Genomic DNA, 20,337 nt, shown 5'->3' with positions numbered 1-20,337 from the left:
TTAATATGTTGTTGTTTGTTTGTTTGTCTTTTGAATGTCAGCACCTGCGCTGATAATAACGTTAATCACTAGAGGATCACGATCATTAATATCGAAGAGGCCACAGATATGTTCCCAGCACAAACGGTGATGTGACGTTTTACTTGTATCGATATTGTATCGGTGATCAGATCTCTCTCGGGCTCTTGTTTGCTTTTCGCCGTGACGTCAGTGAACTCGACACCTGCCTGCCTGCGTGCGCGAGGACGCACGGGCGTAAAAAAGTTGGGTTCGCTCGTTAGCTTCTCCGCAGCTAGTCACCTTTCACCAGCACGGAGGGAAGCCACAGCACCGGGGATTAAAGGAGCACAAACACCGGGAGGCGGCAAGGGTTTGGAGCTGCACACCGACGACCTGCCGGGGGACGAAACCTACCGAACGTCCGTGTGTTTGGAAGAAAGTTGACCTGTGGAGAAAACGGTTCGAATGCGCGGAAGTTTGTGTTTACTAGCCGCTTTGCTCTGTTAGCTTGTTAGCAAGGACTCGGATTCAGCCTCTAAACAAACTGCTACGCACCAACGGCTCCCAAACTCGAGGGACAGGTTAGACAGTGGACACGTCGCCACATATGTCCTCATATTTGTAAAAAATTCCCCCTCAGGCATTTGTTTTGGTCGGCTGCTAGTTTGGCTACTAAACTCTTTTACTGTGGGCCACAAGCTTCGAGCGTCGTGATCCAACCAACCGCAGAGTGAGACACCGCGAACGGGGACATTGTCTTAACGCCTGCGTGTCCCTCTGTCCATGAGAGTTCCAGGCGTGCATCACCGATCCCCCAGCCCGTCCTGCTCGCCCGTAATGGGGCCACAGTTGAGTTAGTAAGCCGCTTGGAACCTGGATCTGCAGCCCGCTAACCATGGGAGGATGTGTGGGGAGATACTTGGAGGGCTGGGAGGACTCACAGAGCCGAGGGTCGTCTAGGAACGGCGGACGGGGAGGTAAGATGCTCTGTGTGTGTGTGTGTGTGTGTGTGTGTGTGTGTGAGAGATACTAACTCTGCCATACTCGAGCTTCACCTTTAGTATGAGTTTTGCTCATCAGACTCCTCTTTGATCACGAGTTTCCTCCTCCTGCTGCTGTGACCGTATAAAGCTCTTACTCTCTCTGTTGTATAGATGAGTATCGGATCCTGCCTAATGTACATCTGATCGCTGTCACCACCTCCACACACAGTCTAGATTTCAGTTTTTGAACCCTCCACACAGCTCAAGTTGACGGCCTGTGATTGGGTTTCCTCCGTATTCCTCGCTCAGATTTGGCAGGAATTTGGGACTAAAGCTCCTCAGCTGAGGCCCAGAAAGTCCTCACACACCACACATATAACCTGATCACCTTTCTGTGTGTGTGTGTGTGTGTGTGTGTGTGTGTGTGTGTGTCGGGGTGCATTTGCATTCACACTGCTCCCCTGCTGCATGTGGTGTGTGTAAATCCCTGAACATGCAGCGGCGTGTCAAAGGGCCTTTTTACACCTCACATTAACATGCTAGACTCGGCTTTCACAGCTGATGATAGGACCTTTATTTACACCTTTCATCAACGTGTTCCTCGTTTGGTCTGTCAGCAGGTCACAGTGAGCAGCCACAGATACGAGACATTGTGACGTTTACAGCTGGCATGTGGGTTTTATCTGAAGTCCGTGTCGGTGTTGTGTGCTTTACATTCATATCAGGCTGCTGGTGACCGATCACAATGCCACATGCTGTGTTCAGGCAAATCAGGTAACAATGACTCTGTTTACACTGCGCTCACTGCCAGGATAATAAGCAAATGGGGACAAGCCACATAAAGATGCAGGTGCGTCCAAAATGTTCACAACACTGTTTCAAGTGTAGCACACTGAGGTACATGTGTGTGTGTGTGGTTAACGTCATCAGGAGGCATTGAAGTGTAAACAGCCTCAATGCCTTCTGCATATGACCTTGGTATCTGGATAAGAACCCGTGTGCGTGTGCGTGTGTGTGTAGCTATAAGGTGTAAATGGGGACAAATGTTTCCTCCAGCCACATTCTTCAGCCATGATACCAATCTGTCCAATTTGATCTTACACACAAACTGTTTGCTCCTTCCATCAAAGTGCCTGAAGGCTGTGTTGCGATAAGTTCCCCAGGCGAAGTCTCTGATTGACACGATGTTTAGTTAACGTTCCTCACTTCAGTCCTCAGGGCCACCGACAGAAAGACTTTTGTTGTGGTCAGGAACTCCCACATCTGTTTTCACTCAGCCGCATCAACAGGCTCTTGATCAGTGTTTATGGGAATACCTCAATCCTGTCTGGGAATTCTCTTATTGTCCTCTCACAAATGCTAAAGTTCCTGCCACAGTGAATAACAGGAAATGAAGATGGAGGCCGTTCACACGTCCAGGCGCAGGCACAGAGCCGGCTGCTTACGACGCAGTCTTTCCTTTAGGTGGGATCCCCTTACTGTTGATGTGTTAGGGTTCTAGTCCCTGGCTGCATGGTGGGGTCAGTGTGTTCATGTCTGCAGGGTAACAGATCGTGTTGTTACTCAGTGCTCATGGATGCTGACTGGCCCACTCGCTTTGCCAGGACACAAGCTCAAGTGTTTCCTGTGTCCACCTAGCCGCCCCGCGCTCACCAACACGTGCCCGGCGTCGCACCTACGCCTCTCTCACCCGAGGCTCTGGCTCTTGGTGTGAATGAGCCCTTTGTGGCGCTGCTATCAGGAGGAGCAGAGGCATTGTTCCCCCTGTGGAGCTCCTAACCCACCAGCGTGTTGATAATGGAGTTCATGACCAAGCATGGAGCTGCTGTTGTTACGGTAACCACCCCAGCAGCACTTTACTGGAGGTTACTTTGATTAACGGCGTGCTGATGCAGCCGTTATTCTCATCCAGAGATTTGCTTTCCTGTCCATTAGCTCCTGCAGATATCTCTCCTTTGAAGATAAACATGGCCCTCCGCCACATTCTGCTCTCTTTACACTTGGCGTTGATGGTGACAGATGGAATTTGCATTATTACTGAAGCACTTATCCAGTAAATGTTACATTTACACGGATAATTAATAGAACGAGGCCGGCGCCGCGCAGCTGAGCTGGCAGGCGATCTAACCGGCAGCACAGTGACGCTACTGAAACTCAACATGAGCTTCCAGGAAGAAAAGCCAGCAGATTTATGAGGATCCAGTTGCTGTTTGTTTCCTCCAAACAGACCGGGCAGGATTTCTCTCCTTGACACGATGGTCTTACAGTGGAATCATGGAAGGAAGGAAACTTTCCGTGGTCCTGAGGCCTTCCTAGCTGTATGAACTGTGTGTGTGTGTGTGTGTGTATGAACTCAGCAGAATCTGTCTCTGTTACCTGCCAGAGTAGCTGCTGGATATGCAAGTCAAAGTCTGTGTGAGCCAGCAGGGCCAGGATTCTTCAGCTGCTGGCAGTGGTTTGTGGTAATTTCCCACCCTGATCCGTATCAACAGACACTCCCTGCTCCGTCTCCATCAGAACAAGTCCTATCGTGTCCCGCCGTATCATCGCCGGGACAAAACCTTCTGTGTCTGACTTCACCTGCTATCAGAGCGCCAAGTGTGGGAGGACGAGGGCAACCGGGGGAGGGAGCATGGGTGCTTTCACTTGGATTTCATCTCTCAGGATGTTTGAGGAAGCCGTCTTTGTTCTGTACGGCTCTGATAAAGACGCATCAAAGGTTCTTCATCATGGTGTCTTTAACAAGGAGCCTTTACTGGGCACCAAAGGGAAAAAGGTCATAAAGGAAATGTTCTGCACTGAGCCAAATGTCAAATGTCCCAGTAAACCATCAGCAGGGCCTGAGGGTGAGACTAACACGGTCCAAACAGGAAGAAGGTTACTGTGGAGGGGTCGCAGAAGAAGAATGACATCATGTAGGCCACATACCAAGCAGACTAAAGCCAGAAGGCCACATTTAAAGACTCTTCATACACTCCAGAGTGTAGGAAGACCCAAACCAAGAGAAGGAAGAAGCTCCAGGGTCCAAAACTCTAAAGATCTGGGTGTGGAGATGCTTTTAGAAAGGATGGAGGAAGTCACAGCGGAGGTCTGCTGAGGCTGAGCTTCTGTAAATCATCAGTGTTTGTCTGATCTCTGAGCTGCCTGGATAAATAAATGATCTGCTGGTGCCTCTGCTGCTTACAGAGTGAAAACAGTCTCCAGCAGGTTGAGCTGTACACACACACACACACACACACAGACACAGACACACACACCACAGTCTTGTTAGGATCAGCTCAGATGCTGCAGAGGAGCCACTGGAGTCTGTGTCTTTATCTTCAGCAGCAGAATAAGGAGAAACATGAATGAGCAGTGATAAGATAAGCATCTACATCGGTGTGTGTGTGTGTGTGTGTTGGGCTGCACGCAGGCCTGTATGTGCATGAGAGTCTGGAAGGAAACAGGAGTGTGTTTGTTGCATTGCATTGATTTAAAAACAGGCATCTGGTAAAATAACTCTATTAACTCTTCATTGGTTCACAGTTGCGTTGTGTGACGGTGAAACGTTTCAGAAACAAGCCGATCCTCTGACGCCTGCTGGCCTGTAAGCGTTGTTGTTTACTTCATGTTCTGAACGCGGCCCTGACACGCCTGGGTTATCAACCATGACACATTTCATTAAGGATCATAAACACAGCGTGCCTCACTGTCAACATCATGTGAGATCCTCCTGCTGGCTCCCTGAGTGAAGGGAGAGCAGAGGAGGAAGGCTTCATACCTTCACCCCCTCAGTCAGTGAGAGTGTGTGTGTGTGTGTGTGTGTAGTCTGATGTCCCAGGCACAAAGGAAAGACCTTAATCACACTGTTGTGCAAGTAAACTAGTACAGAGATTAAGTCCAGGGCGTCGCCCACATGTCGGAGCCAAACACAGATTTCTGAGCGATGAACGCGGCCGTCAAGAGTGAGACAGGTCGTGAGACAGGTCTGCTTCAGGTCTGCTGCTCGGATGAAATGAGGAAATGCAGCAGTGACGCTAAAGAGGCCACGAGCCAGCCCGCGCGACACACCAGTTTACCCTCCAGACGCATGACGGTGTTTCTGCAGTACGATACTGACTGATCTCCATCTCACAGCACAGCTCATCCGTTCATACAGCAGAGACAGATGGAGGTCGGATGATTGAAGTCTAAATGTTGACTGGTGTTCATTCAGCTGTCTGTGTGTGTGTGTCGTCCCTCAGCTGAGCGGCGGTGTGTTTAAGGAGCATCTGCTGTAGGTGCTAATCCTACACCACCCTGTCATCCCAATTACTCCTCCCTAAGCCTCCTGCACTATAAATAATTTGCATGGTTGCCGTCTCCTCTCCGCTCCTCTCCGCTCCTCTCTGCTCCTCTCTGCTCCTCTCTGCTCCTCTCTGCTCCTCTCTGCTCCTCTCCGCTCCTCTCCGCTCCTCTCCGCTCCTCTCCGCTCCTCTCTGCTCCTCTCTGCTCCTCAGGCTCCTCAGGAGGTCGTTACTGCAGCGGTGACTTTGTCCTGGTTCAGTCCTGAGCCTTTATTAGACACAAACCTGTAGAGAGCTCAGTTCTGTTCTGTTGGAACGTTAGAGGACTGTGATGTTTTTGTTAAAGGTCAGAAACCAGAAGTGACCCCCGACCCCCCCCACCCAGGTGTGCTTCCTGTTCACACTGAATGGTGGGAAACACGGCTCAGGTTACACACACACACACACACACACATATATATATCCCACACATGCTTCATGCATATTGCAAACTGACCGACCTCCTAAATTTAGACTCGGATGACACGGCGAAGGAGAGCACGGCGGGGGAGCGCAGGGGAGTGCAGGAGGCCCGAGGGTCCTGTCCGTCTCCGTTCGGGAGGATTAAAGGAGGAAGAGTTTCCTCCTCGCTGAGCTGCAGATTGTTAAAATGGCAGAGTTTGCAAAAAGTTGAAGTTGTGCAACTGCAGTCAGAGGAGAAGAGAGAGAGTGTTGAGGTTTGTTTGTGAGTCATAATCCTATCAGCCTCTTAAGTAACACCAACCTCAACACATCCTGAGACGGGAGGGGAAGAAGCACAAAGCCTGAATCAAGCCACATGAAAGTTGTGTGTGTGTCACGTGATCGTTTATAACACACTTCCTTTCTCTTCCGATCCCAGGACGCAATGAGCCCCTGAAGAAAGAGCGGCCCAAGTGGAAGAGCGACTATCCAATGACGGAGGGCCAGCTGAGGAGCAAGCGCGACGAGTTCTGGGACACGGCGCCGGCCTTCGAGGGCCGCAAGGAGATCTGGGACGCCCTGAAAGCCGCCGCCGTGGCCCTGGAGTGCAACGACCACGAGCTGGCCCAGGCCATCGTGGACGGAGCGAGTATAACGCTGCCGCACGGTGAGGCTACATAAGAGTGTGGAAGACTTTCTGCCATATTTGAGTGTGTTTCCATGACGCATGTTTCATTCCTCCCTCTGCAGGCACGCTGACAGAATGTTACGATGAACTGGGAAACCGCTACCAGCTGCCCGTCTACTGCCTGGCCCCGCCCGTCAACCTCATCTCTGAGCGCAGCGACGACGACCCCAACGACAGCCCCGAGCCCGCCGTGGCTCCCAAGAAGGAATTCCAGCTGAAGGTACCAGGACGGACTGGATCTCCTTCCTCCTCCTCCTCCTCATCACACTCACAGCTTCAGTTCCTCCCTCGTGTCTCTGTTCTTCCACAGAGCCGCCAAACTAAACACAAAGCTAAAACCCTTCAGTGGGCAGTTTTCCACTCGTCTCTCCTCCTAATGGGAAAGTCGGGAGGCAGCGTCTTGTCTTTCCTAAATGAAGGAGCCAGAGTAACTACAGAATGTCACGCAGAGCTTTTTAGAACTTTATGAGACTTGGGTGGCGTCTGGCGTTGTAGACAACAGTAATTAAAAAGCTATGCTGACCTCTGGCTGTGGACGCCACTCATTTCCTTATTTGGAAGCTTTGAGTGGAGGAGCTGTTGGTCTGTCTGCCCTCTCTGCCTCCTCTGGTCTCCTCTGGTCTCCTCTGCCTCCTCCGGTCTTGTGTCCTTCACACTGATCTCAGGACGACCTCGTAGAGGACATGTCCTGGTTTCTAAGTGTTTGTTCCTTGTAGTGAGGTCATTCAGAGAGAATAAGGTGTTGATCATGTTCATACCTCCTTCTGTTCTCCCTCTCCAGGTGCGCCTCTCCTCGGGTAAGGACCTGCGCCTCAGTGCCAGCATGGCCGACACCATAGGGCAGCTGAAGAAGCAGCTGCAGGCCCAGGAGGACCTGGACGCCGCCCACCAGCGCTGGTTCTTCTCCGGCAAGCTGCTCACGGACAAAACGCGCCTGCAAGACACCAAGATCCAGAAGGACTTTGTGATCCAGGTCATCGTCAACTCGCAGCCCCCGCAAACGCCCAAGCCCACCACCGCCGCCACCTTGCCCGCCTCCTCGCTGGTCTCCCCGCCCGCCTCCCCGCCCGCCTCCTCGCCCGCCTCCGACTAGGAACCAGAGGAGGCGATGAGGCCACCAGGACCAGAGGTGCCTCCTAATGCTGGATCCATAAAAACACTTTCTCCCCCTGAAATCTCCTCAAAATGACAACACAGGTACAAAATCATTTCAGAGGAGAAAGACGTGAGGGACAAACTGTGAGGTGCTGCTTCCTGTCTTGTTTCCGTAGCGTGTGTGTGGCGTTCCCCTGCAGACAGACCGGATCAGTCGCCACACTAAAGACCACCGGGACCTTTTATCCACTCCTTTCTGCGAGCCGACCCCGGCGCTCAGGGACTCCTCTGCCTCTTTATCTGCACCAGTGTGACGTGCCAAGGTGGTAAACCTGCAGAGGGGCGTGGCGTCGGGTCTGAAGCACATCTCTGATCTTTAACGTCTGCAGAAACACGGCGAGGAGAGAAACACTGAGGCGCTGAAGTGAAAGATAATTCCCTTTTCTCTTTCTTCCTCCTTTCTTCTTCTTCGACGGAGGAAACGACGGAGACTGAGCTTCTTTTTGCACATGTGAACATTCTTACTCTTCTTACTTACCTGGTAGTTTGTGTGCCTTCAATGAGACGAAACAAGAAAGGGGTTAAAGTCCTGAAACACGCGAGTTTGACCGCTTAAGTTAAAGTGTATTTTTGTAGAACTCTGTGATCCAAACTGTAACTGCTGCCTTTGTAATGACATCATCAATCTCACAGACTATCAATATATAAGGTGTGTGTGTGTGTGTGTGTGTGTGTGTGTGTGTGTGTGTGTGTGTGTGTGTGTGTGTGTGTGTGTGTGTGTGTGTGTGTGTGTGTGTGTGTGTGTGTGTGTGTGTGTGTGTGTGTGTGTGTGTGTGTGTGTGTGTGTGTGTGTGTGTGTGTGTGTGTGTGTGTGTGTGTGTGTGTGTGTGTGTGTGTGTGTGTGTGTGTGTGTGAGAATCAAACGTAGCTGACAAGAGGCACGACTGTTTTACGGTTCATAGTTCCATTTATGACCACTAGGGGTGCAGATGAGGTCCCGACCGATTTTAGAGTTCCTTCAGGCCGATCTAGATTTTGCGTGACTTAACCCGATGTACCTGACGGCTGAACTCCTCCAGTATCTGCTCACTATGGAGCGACAGAACTTCAATCTTCCTATCAAAACAAAGAGTTTGTTGCCTTTCGCATTGGACAGGAAACTCTGAACACCCTCTCTTCTTCTTCTTCTTCTTCTTCTCGGCATTTCTGGTGTAACCTCTCCCCAGCGTTTGCTTGCAGTAGCTGAACTCTTACGATGATGTCATGATGTCAGATGGACTCTTCTGTGGCAGACGTGAGTGTGTGTTCACAGATGAAGTGGATGCAGTGACGCTCGACTCGGGCAGAGGCGGAGAGGGAATCCATTTTTAACCTCAGAGTCCGACATATTCAGTGTCTTTGCACAAATCAATTTGCTGGCAGTGGACAGATGTTTGTGTGTGTGTGTGTGGGCGTGTGGGCGTTCACTGGTTTCGCTTTCTCTCTTTTGCACAACAGAACCGCAGCAGTTTGGGATGGAACCTTTAGCAGCACACACAGTAAAGTCCTTTTAAGTAAAGCTTCAGCTATTTGACACAGTTTCAGCTTCTTCAGGTTGTTGACACCTGAACGACCTCACTGATGTGGTTTATCTTGCAGTTGTAGCATTGTGGAGGTGTTTGGCGTTCAGGGGAGCACGAGGTGAGGACACGTTTTCAATCCCCGGGTGGAGTTGAATCTCATTTCATTCACATCATAGAATCTGTTTATGTAAATATTTCATTTAAGGACCAAGGAGAAGTTTTGTAGTCATAGGAACAATCAACCCCACTCCCACCTCAGCCTTAAAGCTCATCACCATGGTTTCCTGGGTGTGTTGTCGTCATGGTGCGCAGACTTGAATAAGCGTTTTCCTCCGTTTGTGCAATAAGATGGACCTCACAGGAGAGTCACTTTAACCCTCGCATCACCAGCCCCAAAGCTCTAACTCATGTAAAGGTTGGATGTTTGGCACTGAGGTCGACTCCTCAGGCGGCTCAGAGCTCTCCTCTCTCACAGAACACACACACAAGCGTCAAACCCGCCTGCGTGACTTCCTGTCTGTGTGGGTTTAGCATTGTCCCCACGTCTCAGCGGTGAGGGTTGGATTACACTGAGCCTCAGGGTGGGGATCATCTCTGTTAACACCTTCATCAGTGTGCTCTCTGGTTACAGCGTCCTCTCTGACCCGAGCAGCGGGGGTTTCTCCCTGCGTCTCCTGACCTTCTTGTCCTGCACATTCAAAAGGGAAACTTCATTTCCTGTGTGAGACGAACCCAAAGGCTCTGAACTGCCCCGTTAACTAGACTCTTGATTGATCCTTAACCTCTGTAAGGTGGCAACCTCAGTGTGATGAAGGGTGCTTCCTGTTCTTGGAGGGATTTTTTTTTTTCTGTAGTTTTCAAATTTATTGGTTTAATTTTTCTTAAAAGCCAGAGTGGCAAAACTTTTAAAGCCCTGGAACTCAGAACGGCTCAGCAGGCAGAGAGAACCTCACACTGCTGTAATACTCAGGTCACCATATGTCCCAATGTCCCCTCACACACACACACACTCACACACACTCAGCATCTCTGTGTCCCAGGCTGTGGGTGGATGGGCTCAGGCCTCCTCAGCTCTCTAATCAGAGAACAGCAGGTTGCTTTGGGAGGCTCAGCAGATTCACTATCTAAAAGGAAAAGGGGTTGTTGTCACTCAGAATGCACAACTGGGATACAGAGGAGCATAAGCAGTGAACCCCATGCAGATATTTACCCAAACATGACAATAGGAAGATGAAAGTAGCAACATGCAGTTTGTGTGTGTTCAGTCAGCTGCTGCTCAGACGGGTCAGAGCTTTGGTTCTGTGCTGTTCGGGTCCAAACGGCGACGGCTGATGGCATCAACATTGTTCTCAGTGGGACAAAGAGTGAAATGTGCTGCGGTGTGAACGCAAAAATGACTGCGCTGATGTGGGCTCAGCCAATCACAGGCAGGCGCCTGAGTCACTCTGAGACGGGAGAAACACTGAGAGCTTTCAGGCTCCAGTTCATTTGAGATGAAAAGCTGAAGACTTCAGCTTTGATACAAGAGAAGCTGAGATAGGAAGTTGTCTTTTCTTTGTTTTTGTCCGCTTGCAGTGAAGCTCACCTGCAGTATTCCATCACAGAATCAGAACCTTTGCTGCGTCTGGGAGCTCTGGGACTCCTCTGGGTTTTTGCTGTCCCAGTCTGCCGTCGTCTCCTCTTAGCTGAGACACAAACAGAGGCACAGGGACCTGAGGATACGTCTCCAGAAACTCAATATTAAAATGTAAAGGCCCTGAAAGTGATGGGATGATGTCATCAGCATGAGGCGTTGAGCTGTAGCTCCACCTCGGGTTGGATGGACCTGCATGGCTCCATGTCGTCCTGAGATCCAGCACAGAGCCGTTTGATGTCCTGTAAGTATTAAACTCTGACGTCTGATTCATAACGCACCTTAAGGCCACACGGGGGCGCTGCGGCAGAGCGGAGGATGTTGAAAGACTTCAGTCAGTGAGCCTGCGTCACAGCACAGGCGGTGTTAGGGGGGGAATATTTATTTAACCCTTGTTGTCTGCAGAATTCCCACCCAGGCATCAAATTCCCGGTTGGAGCGACGCCTCCTTCCTGGTCTGATTCCACCTCACCAGGCTCTCAGAGTAAATGATGTATATTTAGTCACAGACGGGATTATATTGACTTTTCTTAATAATGAAAAACACCTGCAAACTATTTTACACTCGGTGTGTTCATTTATATGCTGATTCACTTTCATGATGTTTTTAAGATGTTGAATAAAAATCTAAGTATTGTTCCAATGTGGTTTTCATTTATAGACCTGTGTGTGTGTGTGTGTGTGTTTGTGTGTGTGTGCGCGCTTCTCTTTGCTGTGACTTGTTGCCTTCATACTGTGATGTCGCTGGTCCACCACATGATGGCGCTGTGCTCTTGTGTTTGACTACAGAAGACGAAGCATCCCGAGAATGTTTAGGATTGAGGCGCACTCGTGATCGTACAGGCTCAGTACACTGATTATAGATTATAGATGAATAAGGTTTGTGATGTTTGACACTATCCTGTTTTCCTTCACACAGATTCTAGTTTGTGAGGTCATTGGCTGAAAACTCTTCCCTGCCTTTGTCATCCAGGTCTTCCTACACTTCCCAGAATGCCCTTTGGCCACACCCACAGTACTCCAGCACATGTGCTGCTTCCATCAGGTCTCCCAGGAGGGAGGTATGTTTAGTGAAGATGCAGTAACATCACAGTCTCCTGTTCTCAGCAGCAGGAATGTTCCTCTGCTGATCCCGGCTCCTCAGGCTCTCTGGTGGTTTGTGGTGCACCGGGCTGGAAAAATCACCTCCTGACGCAGGAATGTCACAGGCAGAGCCGTGTTTGTGGTCGGTTGCCCAGTCAGCCCCTCTAAGCCCTCAGGCCCAGGATGACCCGGAGGCTCGGTGCTGACCCAGACCTGCGCTCATGGCAAAGACATCCTAAAGCTTTCCCACGTCGGGAGTTTAGGATGAATTGGGATCTGTGTGTGTGTGTGTGTGTTTAATGATACGACCGCAACATAAGTGTGTGTCATCTCGGACATCAAACTGCCTCATTATGTGTTATAAAAATCACTCCAATGCTCATAAAGTTTGACAGTAATCCTCCTCTACTTCCTTACATTAGTAAAGCTATAAATGAAAAAGATGACAAAGGAAACAAACACAGGCTGCTAAGGAACATGACATCATTCTGCTTATAGGTTTCAATAAGTATAAGTATTATAATAAATAAGTTTCATATTTACTTCTTATTGACTTTAATGTTTTTATGCTTTATTGAATTTAGTATGAATGTATTTTTATTTTCTGTTTCTTTTCTATTTTCTCTAATTGTTTAACAGGAAATGGTCACACAGAATCTCAGCCAATCAGGACCTGTTGAATAAACAGTAGGTACAGTAAAATAATATAAATAATATGATTTCCCCTCCCAGAGGACACAAACGCCACATTTTGGTCGAAAGTGGGAATTTCCATCATCCAGGCTGTAATTACAACTGCTGCGTGTTCCAGTTTGTCCGGCTCAGAGAGACCGCAGGCAGAAACACGGGCAGCCGTCAGCGTGAAAGCAACAACATGAAGCAGTGCTGAAGGCGCCGGTGAGTCAGTCAGAGTGTAAACGGCTCCACTACACTTTTATGACCATGTGACTCTGGGAATCACACAGTCAATGTTGAGGACTGTTAAAGAGTCAGAGTCATGCTGAGGAGTATTTACAGCACTACCATGCTGACGTGATGACAGATGACAGAATCCAGAATGTTCCACTGTCCTAAATCATGTTAACACCCACAAATAATATGAAATTGAAGTAAATTAAGGCATATTTCCTCCTCACTGAGCCGAGGCAGAGTTTAGTATATGGCAAGATGGACGTCTGTCTGCCTGGGCCCCGGATCACAAGGCCCCCGATGTCTGGAAACACATGACACTCCTATACGTTTACCTTATAACAGCTCAATGTCACAACATATCAGGCTTGGAAGTTTGCAACGTATCATCTAGAAGTTAAAAGAATAGAAAATGTGTGTTGTTTAAGATCACAAATGTGTCTCTCTGTGTCCCCCTCTGTGTCCCTCTGTGTCCCCCCGTGTCCCTCTGTGTCCCTCTGTGTCTCTCTGTGTCCCCCTGTGTCCCTCTGTGTCTCTCTGTGTCCCCCCGTGTCCCTCTGTGTCCCCCTGTGTCCCCCTGTATCTGCTCAGAGCCCCAAATCCTCTGAGTCCACCCCTGCTTTGTGGAAATCAAAGCAGTACCTCTCTTTACCACTTGGTGTCGCCAAATGTGCAAAGATGCCTGCGCCTGTCCGTTTTCTGCTTTTTCCATCATAGTATTCCAGCTTTTCCCACTCACAGAGACATTTCCTCTCCCTCCCTCCCCTCCTCACCATAGCTGCTCTTCAAACTAAATATTTAGCAGAGGTTGAATCTCCTTTTCCAAATCTGTTGTGTTTTATGGCTGTAATAAAGTATTTTGAGTTGGAAAATTCTCCCCTGCTCCCCGGCCGCTGTCGTCACCCGGAGCACAGATTGGGTTTTGCGTTTGTCATTTCCCTCTGCAGCTCAGAGGACGATGTCATTATGACTTCCTCTTTAATAAAACCCACCATTATTTTAAATGCCGGACCCGGGAGAGATTTTCAGCTCATCACACACACACACGCACACACACGCACACACACACACACACACACACACACACCATGGTGCTGGATGTGGGCCCACTGTAATCTGAGTAACAGGAAGTGGAGTTCATACATGAGTCAGAAGGAGTTTGTCCACAATAACAAAAGGTTCAACCAGAATAGATGAAGAAGCAAATTCCTCTCAGTCCTCCTAGACTGTGTGTGTGTTTGTGTGTGTGTGTGTGTGTGTGTAGGGCTTGTTATGGTGGCTAACACTAATCCTTGGACTCCTGCTCTCACCAGACTCTCATCTACTTACCCAACACTCGCCTGGTGAACACCTGAAGCTCATCTAATGGTATTAGGTGTGTGTGTGTCATCTAATACCCTTTACTGTAAACTACAACTCTGAACCTGGTCCCCCTGTGGCCTGACAGCTACGTCACAAATGACAATCAGGACAGAACCAAGTGTGTTAGACCACAGGGAAGGTGATCAAGGATTAACATGGCGGGAGTGTGTGTGTGTGTGTGTGTGTGTGTGTTGTGTTTCAGTGGTTCTCGACTATTCCAGGATGTTGTCGACCACATGAAAGGCAGCAAAGATCACATGACCATGAGATGATCCTGAGTCACATGAGCTGATGTGATAGTTCATCCACACGTCGCCCCTGAAGGAGAATCTGACACACACACACACACACACACACACACACGCTCCTGTCTGCTGCGTCTCACACGGTGGTCCATCCTCCAAATGAGACACATTAAGTGCTAATGGGTCAAACTTTGAGGATTGTTATCCCCGGTAACATGCAGCAAGAGGGAGAAAATGCAAACCGTCAATGCTTCATCTGACGCAGCAGGTGGGAAAGTGAGCTGATTCACCAGAGCAACCAACCCCCCCACAGACAGAGCACCCAACCCCCCCCCACAGACAGAGCAACCATCCCCTCATGTCCTGGCAGGAGGCTCGGTGGCAGAGCCGACCTAATCAGCAGACGAGCCGGGGGGTGTTTGCTGGGCCAGACGGGAGCTTAGGAGAAGCCTGGGGGGAATTATGGGCTGATATGGGCTCCATCCCAGGCTGAGGCTCCCACGGGCTGAGGGCTCCCACAGGGGGGCGGCGCCACCTGAAGGCCAGACGCAGGCTCAAGACCTCAAGACCTCAAGACCTCAACCACTTTCTCCTGCCGCTGCCTTAAAATGGCTGCAGAGGAGTAAGACAGCGATGAGTAGCGTCGACTGTGACAGGAGAGGGTCGGCACACACACACACACACACACGGTTTCACCATAATAACACAGGCCTGTATCTTGGTCTCTCCAAACCGCAGGACATGGTGGGAGAGTGGAAAACGATCATTTGTGTCACCAGGATGCTCCGTGTGGATTCTGTCGTCTGTGGTCTGAACGTCTCTGCAGCTCTGACACACAGTTTACTCTGGTTGTCGTCGTCTAATGCCAAGATTCTACTGGAGTTTAACTGAAGCCTCGTTTCAACGAGCACATTCTGCCAGTCAGCGCCGCTTATAATACACATCCTGTATTTCAGAACGTCAACAACTGAGACTTAGAACAAAAATAACACTTCAGTTTTCATGTTGACTTCTTGATGACATCATAGAGCAGCTGCTGCTGTTACCACATTTCATGATGCTCAGGGAGTCACAGATCATATGACCCTCCACATCAGAAAGCCTCTAAAAGTTTAGTTACATAGAAATATGTTGACCTGTGACCTTTGTCTTCACCTCCACTGTCCCCCTCCCTCTCTCATCACAGATGCAGGCTAAAGCGGTGGACCTGATCTACTTTCGGTATCTATGAGAGCGGGATGATGCTGCAGGGTGCTCAGGCCCTTCACACACTGGCAGAACACGGGTGTGGAGGCTGTGAGTGAACCGGTTGCCCTCCAAACTACAAGCATTGAGCTGTGAAGTCTCTACCATTCCTGGAGCCTTAGAGTCACAGGAGACCTGGAACTCTCCTGCACCTACCAGGTCACACCGACGTCTCCTAGAACAGGTGATGAAGGGGTTAAGTGGGTAAGTCCTGCTCTTTTTCCTAACAGACAAAGTTAGGTGTGAGTGTCAGCTGGAGCATTTCCAGCACTTGGATGAGTCAGCGTTGGGTTCAGGGGGAGGACTCGCCTGCCAGTAAGACCACAGCAGCGCTACATGCTGATTGGTTCAGACAAAGGCTGCATTTCTCTGAAGGAGATTTAACGTGAACGCACACAAAGCGACACAAGGTACAACATATGACTGAACAGGAGGAAGCAGAGGAGGAGGAGGTGGAGTTTGAGGTCATGATGCCAGCTGTCGTACATCTCTGTGTACTGTGTGTGTGTGTGTGTGTTTTGGTACAAGCTGTGATCTCTGTTTAGTAATAGAAGTTGTGTGTTAAGGTGAACTCATCCTCCCTGGAGACAGTCTGGGTCAAGCTGAACCTCAGCAGGACAAACATGAGTGTTTCTCAAAAGGAGAGTCTGGGCCTGAGCCATCTGGCTGTAGAGTGCTGCTGAGAGTAAACAGACTTGAAGGATCATCCCTCACTCTTCATCCTGTGACAGCCCAGTAGGAGGCAGCACATGGATTTGCTTTTTGATTTTACAGAAGAAGAAAAGTCCTGCAGAGATCAAAAGGCAACGGAAAAGGGAGAAAACTGTGGATGCAGAAGAAACAGCGTAGTCCAGATGTTACACAGATGATGTGACATATTACCTGTAGAATTAGTAAATTTGTATTTTTTAATATTATCTTAAGTGTGTCTTCATTGTTTATATCTTCTAAACTCAGTAGCTCATCACGTCGCTGCATCAGTTGCGTTTCAGGGGGAATTCCGGGTGCTGTTTTCCGCCAACAGGCTGTTGTTACCTCATACGACCAGCAGGTGTCAGTTGTGAGATGAAAACATGAAATGGAAATGATCCTGGTCTCATGTTTCTGTGCTGTAGAGAGAGAAGCTGCATGTTTGTTACAGAGGTGAGGTGACGATGTCAGATTTGATTGTACTGTATTGAGTACTGAGAGGATGAAGAGCAGGTTAGAGGAAGAGGAGGAGGAGGTGCGGAGGGGAGGGGAGGGGAGGGGCTTAGGTGCCACACAAGTTGCCCCTGGGGTGTGAGCGGTGGTGTCGGCTTTGGCAGGAAGAGGGGGGAAGCTGGGAGGAGGGGGGAATGTGTGTGTGTGTGTTGGGGGGGCGAGGGCAGCCTGGTGCCACGTTTGCATCACAGAGGAGGAACTGTAATTCCTTTCAGCGCCGAGCAGAGCAGAGCTGGCACTTTTTCTTCTTCCCTGCTTTCGCTCTGTCCCCCTCAGTCGACGCCCACAGAACGACGGGCACACAACAGGAAGTAGTCTCACCGCAGGAGGTAGACAACACGTGTGGACAGAGCGCCCCCTGCAGCATTGACATGTTCTTTAGTTTGTATGCTCGTTTCTGGAGAATTAAAAAGTGTAAAGAGAAGAGAACGGACCAATCAGTGACAAGCAACAGGTCACGTGTTTGTGATGAGCAGCGTCATGGAGCCTGAGAGCTGAGCAGAGTCACACTGTGAGATGATTCTCCATCGTAGTTGTGCTGTTTTATGCATTAATCCAACAAAAGCCCAGATAAAAGCAGATCTGAACCCTGAGCTGACAGCAGCAGAGTGAGTCAGCAGCATCAGTCCTCCACTGAGGCTCTGGACGTCCCGCGCAGCATTCCAGGGGTTTTCCCAGAGATTTGAAAAGATTCATTGGCACCGGAAAAATTATGAAAGAGAGCAGCAAATGTTTGGGTTTGGAGTCGACAGCCAGGTGGAAGCGATGTGTGGAAAAACCCGCCTGAACACGGCGACCCACAGCGTGTGGCAGCCAGGAAAGACAAATAACGCAGAATTAATAACACGCTGAGGTGGAGAGGGAAATGATCTGTGCTCCATAAACCTCGGCGTGAGTAAATGATGGTGATTTCTGGCAGTGCAGGAACTTTAAAGCTGCGATCGAACACTCGCGGCCAGTTAAAGCAAACACGTCCTCAGCCGCTGCATCAGTTTGCAGTTATTAAGGAAAGCTGTGCTGGAAAAATAAGAAGGAAATGAAGGAGTTGAGACGTCACCGCCTCATAATCTGCACCGATAAATCCTCCATCAAAGGAAAAACACGATTTCAAAAGAGCTTTCTGAGACGTTTGCTCTGTTTTTCCACTTTGTCAACGGGACATCCAAACCATCCATTTACAAACGCCTCTCCCTTCTCTCTGGCGCCCCCTGTGGCCGCTGGCACAGCTCGTCTATGCCTGCAATGTGCAAAAATGGCAAAACCTAAAATGGCGGCAATTGAACAAGGATCACAGGTCAGATAGAAGTCTGTGTGAGGCTGGACGGGAGGACAGAGACGTCTTCATCCTCAGTGTCCGCTCGTCATTCTGCTCGGAGCTTCAAAGGAACTCTAGAGATCAGAAACAGTGAATCACTTCATCTTTATGTGCTTACAGGACAGCTTTCCATCTTTCCAGCCGCTGTTTGCACTCACACAAGTTACCGTGGAGACCAGTGGCATCAAAATACAGGCACAGTGACAAATACCAGCATCTGCGAGTGTGTGTGTGTGTGTGTGTGCATGTGTGAGTCTGTGTGTGTTGGGTCAGTGAGGTTCAGTCTGGGCGGTAATGTGAGACCAAGATGAAACACACAGCCATCAGCACATTCCTGCGAGCCTCGGTTTCTCCTCAGCTGGAGAGAGAGAGAGGGAGAGAATGACAGAGAGAGAGAGAGAGAGAGACAGAGAGAGAGAGAGAAAGAGGGAGAGACAGAAAGGGGGAGAAATGGAGAAAGAGAGGGATGGCTGGTATGTGAAAGAAAGAAAAGAAGAGTAAAAGCCTGATATTCCATAGAGAGTCACTCGGAGGCAGTAAACATGTCGTCTCTGCTCACTAACAATCATAATCATGCAGCAGTAAACTGTCTGCAGAGTGTGTGTGTGTGTGTGTGTGTGTGTGTGTAGGTGCATGCACACTGCGGTGGGCTGCAGATCCATATAGATCTGTAATGACACGTTTGAAGCAGGGTCCCACAGCCTCGTCTGGATCGGTCCGGACGGCGGCTGAATGAGGAATTTCTTCCCACAAATAACATCTGAATATCGGCGAGCCGGCCGGGGGCGGAGCTTAGTTAAAATGAGGGCTTGTTGTGGTGTTGGGAAGAAAATTCAGCTGGTTATGAGCTTGGATCCCACTGACCCAGCTCCTGATCCGTGCCCACATGTGGCACGCTGTGTGTGTGTGTGTGTGTGTATGTGTGTGTGTGTGTGTGTGTGCGTTTGGAACTTATTCCCCTTTTCAACCCAAATTCTGCTTTAATGACCAAAAGCCCCAAATCACGACATCGCCTCAGTTTGCATGAAGCTGCGACCTTAACGAGCCGCACCTGAGACCAGGCCTCACTGATTTGGACCTCAGGCTCCAGGTGTCCTTATAAGGACGTTTACACAAAACAAGGCTCTAATGCAGCTAAAGTCCAAATGTGAAGAAGCAAAGAGCCCAGACTGAGGGACTGGAGCCTTTCTGCAGGAGGAACAGGTGAGTGAAGTCTCATGGATCATACATGTGAACAGGATCATATGTAAGCATGTTGTTCAATCACATGTCATCAGAGCTGTGGTTGGTCTGGTTTAGGTTTAGGGTCTACAACTAAAAAACATTTAAATGACAAAGTTAAATCATCCAGAATGAAATGAAATGTGCTGAAATAAGAAGACGGTGAGGTTTGGTTGAACTCGTCATATCTGTCCACATCTCCACATGCCAACAACTCAACCAAAGCGAGAGAAGAGGAGGCGATGGGAAAGTGAGGAAGGACGCAGCTGCTGTTTTTCTTCCTCCTGGCCTCCTCTCCCTCGCTGGGCTCGTCCGTGTGAAGGAGCCACCGACTCGCTGCCTCATTCTCTCCATTCTTCAGCCCTCAACATCCCACATCCTCCTCTGTTTTGCAGCCTGAGGGGGAAAAACGCTCGACTGCACCATAATTACCCAGCTGGAGCCGCTCACGGGCCAAGCTGGGTGTTTCAGACCCATTAGCAGATATGGAACACACCCCTGATCACGGGACAGTGAAACCTCGACTGGAGCGGGGAACAGGAAGCAGTTCGGCGTCGATTCCCTCAGACCAGAACAACCCTGAGTCCAGTCTCAAACTAACTCTGGAGAGGATCATGAGACCAACACTGAGAATGATGACAACCATGAGGAATATGATGCTGTTCTATAGCACAGAGGACACACCCCCTCCCCCCAAACACACACATCTCTGAGCAATGAGCAGGGGGAGCGTTCCATTACATATTTTCGATTCACCTGATGATGTCTGACCAAACTTCCAGGTTTGTCCGCCTGCAGCAGTGTTACACAGTGTGTTTTTATCTCCAGCACATGATGAGGTCACTGCGTCTGTCACACACACACACCCACACACAGTTTGAAAATAATCTACTGGAATTCCCAAATGAATCCCATGACGGAGCAGAAGCTGAGCTCTGTAATTAGCCATGTGATCGTTGTTGCCCTTAATGACTAAACAATGAAACCTAATGACCTTTTCTTCCTGTGGGACGTTTTCCAGATTGTCCGTAATCAGATTGAGCTCCGGTTATTTAGCCGGCATGCAAATGTGCTGAAGAACAACAGA

General features: G+C 49.5%; 1 protein-coding gene and 1 long non-coding RNA gene across 4 annotated transcripts in view; both read left to right on the top strand.

The window, feature by feature from the left end:
* Positions 1–218: 218 nt before the first annotated feature.
* Positions 219–11,310, top strand: ubtd1b (ubiquitin domain containing 1b). Of its 3 annotated transcripts, none has more exons than XR_012965455.1 (5): positions 219–977; positions 6,129–6,356; positions 6,440–6,597; positions 7,159–7,574; positions 7,649–11,310. XR_012965455.1 is itself a non-coding variant. In XM_076169682.1 (5 exons), the coding sequence occupies exons 1-4, from the start codon at positions 896–898 to the stop codon at positions 7,468–7,470; spliced, it is 780 nt and encodes a 259-aa protein (XP_076025797.1). In that variant the 5' UTR covers positions 219–895; the 3' UTR covers positions 7,471–7,506; positions 7,649–11,310. The 3 variants fall into 3 exon arrangements, 2 of the variants coding, with proteins under 2 accessions (XP_076025797.1, XP_076025796.1); XM_076169682.1 differs by having other exon boundaries at positions 7,159–7,506; XM_076169681.1 differs by having other exon boundaries at positions 7,159–11,310.
* A 4,330-nt stretch (positions 11,311–15,640) lies between these two features.
* LOC143015632 (uncharacterized) overlaps positions 15,641–20,337 on the top strand; it is a 31,896-nt gene continuing 27,199 nt past the window's right edge. Inside the window, exon 1 of the long non-coding RNA XR_012965456.1 lies at positions 15,641–15,715. This is a non-coding gene — a long non-coding RNA (uncharacterized LOC143015632). The remainder of the gene's footprint in view (positions 15,716–20,337) is intronic.

Source organism: Genypterus blacodes, unplaced genomic scaffold (assembly GCF_046128005.1).
Source record: "Genypterus blacodes isolate CSIRO-AG114 ecotype Tasmania unplaced genomic scaffold, CSIRO-AGI_Gbla_v1 ptg000209l_1, whole genome shotgun sequence".
NCBI classification, from domain to species: domain Eukaryota; kingdom Metazoa; phylum Chordata; class Actinopteri; order Ophidiiformes; family Ophidiidae; genus Genypterus; species Genypterus blacodes.
This window is presented reverse-complemented; position numbering and strand designations above follow the sequence as displayed.